A 7896-nucleotide genomic window follows, 5' to 3' on the forward strand; every position below is an offset into this window, starting at 1 on the left:
ATTACACACCACTGAAAAACAAAGAACTTTCTTTAGCTAAAAGCTTAACATACATTTTCTGATTCAAGATGTGTTACTGATGGCTATGTTTTATTATCTTACTTTTATTAATGACTAAATAGTTAAATAAAGATCTTTAAGGCTTACTTTGTTGAACAAAATATGTCCAAATGTATAATAAAACAAAGAATTATTTAAGATGTATATGACCATGTTGGCTCACAATTTTATTTATGGAAATTGGGAAAATGTAGCAGAGGAATTGTCAGTCTGAGGTCAATCTAAGCTACACGGTAAGACTTTGTTAGAAAAGACATATATTTCAAAGAACATAAAAACTCTTCATAAGTCATCAACACTTCCCTGGTCACTAACTGAGAATATAAATGTTGAGCAGTTTTCTTAAATTTCAGAATTAGTCCATTGCTTCTCAAGAGTAAATGCACAGTATAAATGCATTTGTTTATTTTTATTAGCATTATTTGGACAATAATCAGTACTGTTAAACTGGAAATTCAATTGGGTACACTGTAAAGAAAGACAAGTGTAAAGAACATCTTATTTTTTTAACACTATCAAAAGGACAAAGTCTACTTGAGAGAGAGATTAAAAGTTATCTAACTGGTTATTCAAGTATGTTTCAAGAGGAACATGTTGACACAGCAGACAGGGTTATAAAAGCTCCATGCTGACTGATCACAGCTGTGTCAGTGAGAAAGGTCTCCATGGATGCAGTTGTGGTGTTGGTGTTTATTCTCTCCTGTCTGTTTCTCCTCTCACTCTGGAAACAGAGCTCTGAGAGAGGGAAGCTCCCTCCTGGCCCTACTCCTCTCCCACTTATTGGCAATTTGCTCCAAATAGATTTGAAGGACTTCAGAAGATCCTTGACCAATGTAAGTATTCTTTGTGCTCCACCAATATGTTGATAAAGAAGATACATTGAAAGTTACTTTTAATGAAAATCTAGTATCAGAGGCAGGATTGGTGTAAATAACCATGAAGTCAAAACTCTTTCAAAGTACTGTATACTTTATGACTTTTACAGCAAGTCCTTGTAGGAATTCAGTAAAGAGAAAGTTTTCACGTGAAATGACATGTATGTCAGTGCATTATATAAAAAAGAAAAAATACCATAAAATTGCAAAATCTGTGACTATTTCCTATCTTAAAACAGCTCTTTCACTATTTATGGTTGAAGGTCAATAGTGTGTAATAGATCATTCAATATAATGGGTAGAATTTAACACATCCATTTTTACTGATGTTATCTAGTTAATTCTGGACACTAAAAGAACTTACTGATGCGTAATTTAACTAAATACAAATGGACATAAAATATTGCAAGAACTTAAAGAAAGAAGACAAGGTTTTGGCATATTGGTGATATTTATAGCTACTTTTAATCTTTTAATACCTGTGTCTTGGGCTAAGAATGTTTCCAGAGAAGGAATTGTTTTTCCAGGAAATATTGCATGCATATGTGCAGTGTCTGTGGTGCCCAGTATCGGTAGCTGACTGCCAAACCTGGATTGCTGAACAGAGTCATTTCTGCTGATTTACTAATTTACATCTCAAATCTAAGTAGGCCTTGCTTTGTTATTTTCTTTCTGCCTCATTTCGTCTGTTTCTTTGGCCTACTTGTCTATTTTTCGTTAGTAACAGACTGTTTATATCACTATATCTCTGTAATATAATTTTAGATCAGATATTGTTATACCTTGAACAGCATTTTTAGTTCTTAGGAGTCCCTAGACTATTCTTTGTTCTTTGTGGTCCCATATGAAGTCCTCTGTTCTTTTTCTAAACTGCAAATATGACATCAGAAGTCTGATTCATAGCATTATATCTATAAGCTCAGTAGTATATATTTAGTAATAAGGGTGTTTTGTTCCTTGGTTTCTACTTCTTATCAGGTCTTCTGGCTGTAGGGGGCCTGTGTTTGAATAGAGTGTCCAAACCTGTGGGCTGGACTTCTGTAGATTAGAGTGGAGAGGCCTTTTTTAAAACACAGCATTTCTGCCAACATTGGGGGACTGGGACTTGGTGGGTAGGATAGTAGGGGTGATTGTGGGTAGGGTAATTGGTGAGGGCTCAGGTACTTATTGCACAAGATTATAATGTGTTTTCACATTAAAACATTCAGCAAGAAGCTGGCCATCAAAACGCCATATAGGCCAACTCCCTGTCTCCTGACGTTCCCCACTCTCTCAGTGCCAGATTGCATGATTCACTGTAGGTGATGAAAACTGATAATCACCATAATGTGACATAAATATGTTTCAGAACAATTTGAAGCTGACTTTTGTCTGAATAAAAATATTAATGTACAGTCAGTGATAATGTTGTGTGAAAGAGGTTGACGCCATGGTGATCAAACTGAGTTTTCTTTGCTACTTTTTCCATTTTTCTTTCCTGTTCCCAGTTCTCAAAAGTCTATGGCCCTGTGTTCACCCTGTACATGGGCAGGAAGCCCGCTGTGGTGTTGCATGGGTATGAAGCAGTGAAAGAGGCTCTGATTGATCATGGGGAGGAGTTTGCTGCAAGAGGAAGCTTCCCAGTAAATGAAAGAATTAATAAAGGCCTTGGTAAGAAAGTATCTATTTAGCCTTGGGTAGTAGATCAGTATTTATTCCTTGTATACAAATGGACTTTGGTCGCCCATCCAACAAAGATAAATGCACTCTCACCCTATCAGATCTCATCTGTTCCCAGAACCTATTTCTGGTCTTTTATTATTTATTCAGGCATTCTTTTTAGCAATGGAAGCAGATGGAAAGAGACGAGGAGATTCTCACTCATGACTCTGAGGAATCTGGGTATGGGCAAAAGGAGCATTGAGGACCGTGTACAAGAGGAAGCACAGTGTCTTGTGGAGGAACTGAGGAAAACCAATGGTAAGTGCAGGTTTATACATTTACATCTCAGTCAGGTATGTGTGTATGTCATGTTTTTATTGTTTTGTTATTCAGAAGCAATGATTATAAGTTTCATGTAAATTTTGTGTAGAGTTTCAGAACTAAGCATTTCCATTAGCGCAGAAGTAATTTGTCTTTGTGGTCATTCCATCACTGAAAAAGTGGTGTGTTAATGGTGACAGAGCCCAATCAGAGGATATTTGTTTACATTTTCTGGGATCACAGTATTCTGAGCAAATTAACTGAGCAGTACAGGGCTTCTTCTAGGGCCATGTTTACAGTGCTGGGTAACAATGAGGTTATTTATCGTTGCCTTTTCTTAGTTGAATGCAACAGAATTTTGATCAATGATAGTGTCTCCTATAGAGTGACATCAAATTATATGGGTATTTTCATAAAATTATTCACTACATTGAGAAAGTTACATAGTATGTTTTGATCATGATTCCTCACCAACTTCAGTCCCATGCAGTTTGCCAAGCTGTCAGTACATAGTCCATGAGCTCCCACTCCTTCAGGTCAGCTGTCTCTGTAGTTTTCCATTTCATGCTTGACCCCACTTACTCATATGTTCTCCTCCTCCCTCCTTCAGCTGACCTCTGGGAGTTCAGTCCAGTGGTTGTCTATGGATAACTGGATCTGCTTCCATCAGTTACTGGATGTAGGTTCTTTGATGACAATTTACAGTAGTCACTAATCTGATTAAAGGGCAAGTCCCGTTCACACACCCTCTACACTATTGCTAGAAGTCATAGCTGGTGTCATCTTTGTGGATTCCTGAGAATTTCTCTAGCATTAGATTTCTCCCTAACCCCATAATGGCTCCCTCAATCAAGATATCTCTTTCAAGATTGCTCTTATCTTCTGTCTCTCCCCCAACTCTTGTCTTCTTGATTCCTCATGTTCCCATCACCTATCTTCTATGAGCCTTTTCAGTCTACCCAGGAGATCTTAAGTATTTCCATTCCTGGGGCCCTCCATGTCTGTCCATCTTAGGGTCCCACTTTTTATCTAACTTCTCAGGGCTTCTGGATTGTAGCCTGGTTATCCTTGGCTTTGCATCTAATATCCACTTATGAGTGAGTACAAGCCAAGTTTGTCTCTCTATTTCTGGGTTATTTCATTCAGGATGTTTTTTCCTAATTCCACACATTTACCTGCAAATTTCAAGATGTCATTGTTTTTTACAGGTGAGTAATATTCCATTGTGTAAATATACAACATTTTCTTTATCCATTCTTTGGTTGAGGAGCATGTTGGATGTTTTCAGGTTCTGGCTGTTACAAATGATGCTGCTATAAGCAAAATTGTGCAAATGTCTTTGTGGTATGATTGTGCATCCTTTGGGTATACCACCCAAGAGTGGTATTGGTGAGTCTTGAGATAGTTCCTAATTTTCTGAGAAACTGCCATTCTGATTTCCAAAGTAGACTTACAAGTTTGCAATTCCCCAGAAAATGAGGAGTGTTCTCCTTACGCCACTGTCAAAATTGTTTTTAATTTTAGCAATTCTGATAGATGTAAGATGGTATCTTAGAGGTTTTGGATTTGTGCTTCCCTAATGCAAAAAAATTATGATTAGTTCCTTAAATATCTTTCAACTATTTGAGTTTCCTCTGTTCAGAATTCTCTGGTTATATATGTAGCCGATTTTTATATTGGATTATTAGGTTTTTTGGTGCCTAGTTTCTTGAGTACATTGCATATTTTAGAGATCAGTCCTCTGTAAAATGTGGGCTTGGTTTAGATCTGTTCCCATTCTGTAAGCTGCTGTTGTGTCCTATAGACCGTGCCCTTTGCCTTACAGAAGCTTCTCAGCTTTGGTATGTCCCATTTATTGTTTGTTGGTCTCAGAGTCTGTGCTACTGCTGATTTATTTAGGGTGTAGTCACACGTGCCCATGCATTAAAGGATACTTTCCTCATTCTCTTTTGTCTGGTCAGTGTAATTGGATTTATGTTGACATCTTTGATTCACTTGGTCTTGAGTTTGGTGCATGACAACAGATATGATCCATTTGCATTCTTCTACAAATTGACATCCAGTTATCCCAGCACCATTTGTTGAAATTGTTTTCTTTTTTCCCTATTGTACAAATTTGGTTTCTTTGTAAAAAATCAGATTATTGTAGGTGTATGGATTAATTAGTCAGAGTCTTTGATACAATTCCACTGATCTACATGTCTGTTTCAATGCCAATCCCAAATTGATTTTTATTACTTATCTGTATAGTACAAATTGAAGTCAGGAATGCTGATGCCTCTGGAAGATTTTCTTGTACAGGATTGTTTTGGCTATCCTGGGTTTTTCATTTTTCCATATTAAGTTGAGTATTGTTCTTTTAAGGTCTGTGAAGAATTGTGTTGGAGTTTTAATGGGAATTGCATGAATATGTAGATTACTTTGTGTATGATTGCCTGTTTTACTATGTATATCCTAACTATCTAAGAGCATGGTAGATCTTTCCATTTTCTGATATCTTCTTCAATTTCTTTCTTCAAAGACTTGAAATTCTTATCATAAAGTTTTTCACTTGTTTGATTACTGTTACCTTACGATATTTTATGTTATTTGTGGCTATTTTAAATGGTGACACTTCTCTGAATTCTTTCTCTTCCCTTTTATCTTTTCATTATAGTAGGGCTACTGGTTTTTTTAGTTACTCTTGTATCCTGCCACATTACTGAATGCATTTATCAGCTGTAGAATTTTCCTGATAGAGTTTTTTAAGTCACTGAGGTATAATGCCATGTCATCTATAAATAATGGGATTTTGACTTCTTCCCTTTGAATTTCTATTCTCCTGATCTCCTTTTGTTGTCTTATTTCTCTAGCTAGAGCATTGAGTACTATACTGACTAGCTATGGAGAGAGTGGACATGCTTGACTTGTCCCGATTTTAGTGGGATTGCTTTGAGTTTCTCTACATTCAGTTTGATGTTAGCTATTGTCTTGCTGTACATTGCCTTTATTACATTTAATTGTGTTCCTTGAATGCATGACGTCTCCAAGACCTCTATGTTCCTTCACCTTTTGAAGCTTCTGAGTTTGTCATCATCTACTGTAAACTAAAGTTTCTCTGATGGTGGTTGAGACATTTCTTGTATGTCTGGCTTTCTTCTGGATTATGTTTGACTTACCAGGGGTTATACCCTTAAAGAAAACTGACTCAACTTCTTAGGAGAGTTAAGTAGTGCCTGTAGCTTCCTGACTTTTGTTGGGACTTTGCACCCACCTCCCCTCCATACTGTGATTCTGTCTGCCTCAAGCTTACATGGGTCTTGTGAACATTGTCACAACTGCTGTAAGGTTACAGGTGCAGCCGCCTTGCTGTGTGCATGACCACTGTTTTCCTAGTAGTCACAAACCACCTCTGTGTTTTTCTGCTCACTCTTCCATAATGATCCCTAAAACTTATGAATAAACAGTGAGGTATAGATGTCCCATTTATGGCTAAGCATATGTCTTTTTGCTCTCTGCCTTGTGTGGCTGTGGTTCTGTGTTAATAATCATCTATAACATTAGGCCTTTCTCTGATGTGAACTGAGAGATGCATTAATCAAGAGTTATCATGAGATTATTTGGAGTTGATTTATACTGTGCCCATGTAACAGAGGAATAGTAGTAGATCCTTCCCCACGGTTGATTATATGTCTAGGCACAGAATCTTGGCCGATAATGATGTCAAGTAAGGCTTTATTTTATGGAACAGGTCTTAAAATGAAAATTAATGCTGTTTGTAACTTCCATGATGCTTATGCTACTATGGTACCAGTTGATATTCCTTGACAGGCAAATTGTTATTTTAACTTTCACAGTTTAGAGCTAGGTAATATTGATCATAACTTTTCTCTTCTAGTACCTACATAACACCTTCCAGCACTACCAGAGCTAGCCTTTATAAAAATTTTGAGAAATGTAAAATTAATAAATCTTCAAAAATGAACAGATAATGTCATAAAAATTGGATAGGAAGGAGGCTTAATGTGGTCGTGCATGATTTTTATACTACTACTCAGGAGTCAGAGACACATAGATATCTGTGAGATCAAGCCCAGCATCTTTACAAAAATTCCTCGACAAGCAAGCCTATGCTTTTCTCAAAAACAAAAGATTAAGAAAAAACTAATCAGGAATATATAAAATCAAGGCTGAATTAAATTAACGATGTATAAACTAACAAAAATGCAGAGAATCAATGAAGAGTTATTTCTTTGAAAAGATTAACCGGGGTAAAAAAACGTTCAGTAAATTCAACCAAAGCAAAGATATGCACCAAATGTCTAAAACTGCAGTTGAATTGGGATACATTTCAACACACTGTGTAGTTCTGGCTGTCATGGAACTTGCGCTGTATTTACCCTCAAATGCACTTATCTGTCACCGTAATGCTGGGATTAAAGGTGTGTGCCACTACTGCACTACTGAAATTCAGAAAATCTTAAAGATGAAGTAGAAAGTTCTATCCCACCAAACTGAAAAATCTGAAAGAAACAGATCTCTGTCTCTCTCTGTCTCTGTCTCTGTCTCTGTCTCTGTCTCTCTCTCTCTCTCCTCCCTATTTCTCTCTGTCAATACTCAATATATATATATATATATATTTTTTTGTCCTGCCAAATTCAAGTCAAATTTCAATGTACAATTCATATAGACTCAAACATTCAATGATATGGGAGCTGTAATTAAAATCTCTTAACTACTATAGATGAGGACCATGAGGATTCAGGCATAATTCTACCAGAGCTTCAGAAAAGAACCAATGCCAATACTCCTTGAATTATTTACTAAAGGATAAAATGATGAAAGATTTCTAAAAACCTTTGTACAAGGTTGGTATTTCCCTGAAGCAAAACCAAGCAAAGCATAAAAGAAACAAAACAAGGGTTGAAGGAAAGAGAAAGGAAGAAGGAAGAAAAGAAGGATAGAATGGAAGAAAACTATAGGCTAACATCTCTGAAGAACATGGAGAAAATATTTTTCA

General features: G+C 36.5%; 1 protein-coding gene across 1 annotated transcript; it reads left to right on the forward strand.

Moving 5' to 3' along the window:
* Positions 1-679: 679 nt before the first annotated feature.
* On the forward strand, positions 680-3010 carry LOC121138043 (cytochrome P450 2C26-like). Its single transcript, XM_040740874.1, has 3 exons — positions 680-893; positions 2423-2585; positions 2745-3010. The coding sequence occupies exons 1-3, from the start codon at positions 726-728 to the stop codon at positions 2993-2995; spliced, it is 582 nt and encodes a 193-aa protein (XP_040596808.1). The 5' UTR covers positions 680-725; the 3' UTR covers positions 2996-3010.
* Positions 3011-7896: the final 4886 nt, after the last annotated feature.

This window comes from Mesocricetus auratus, unplaced genomic scaffold, assembly GCF_017639785.1.
Source record: "Mesocricetus auratus isolate SY011 unplaced genomic scaffold, BCM_Maur_2.0 contig_10132_pilon_obj, whole genome shotgun sequence".
In the NCBI taxonomy this organism is placed as follows: Eukaryota; Metazoa; Chordata; class Mammalia; order Rodentia; family Cricetidae; genus Mesocricetus; species Mesocricetus auratus.

Excerpts from the sequence above, each read along its gene's own strand:
- LOC121138043 (XM_040740874.1), top strand. The coding sequence starts at position 726 with ATGGATGCAGTTGTGGTGTTGGTGTTTATTCTCTCCTGTCTGTTTCTC. Across the intron at positions 894-2,422 it reads TCAGAAGATCCTTGACCAAT|TTCTCAAAAGTCTATGGCCC; the intron begins GTAAGTATTCTT and ends TCCTGTTCCCAG. Across the intron at positions 2,586-2,744 it reads AAGAATTAATAAAGGCCTTG|GCATTCTTTTTAGCAATGGA; the intron begins GTAAGAAAGTAT and ends TTATTTATTCAG.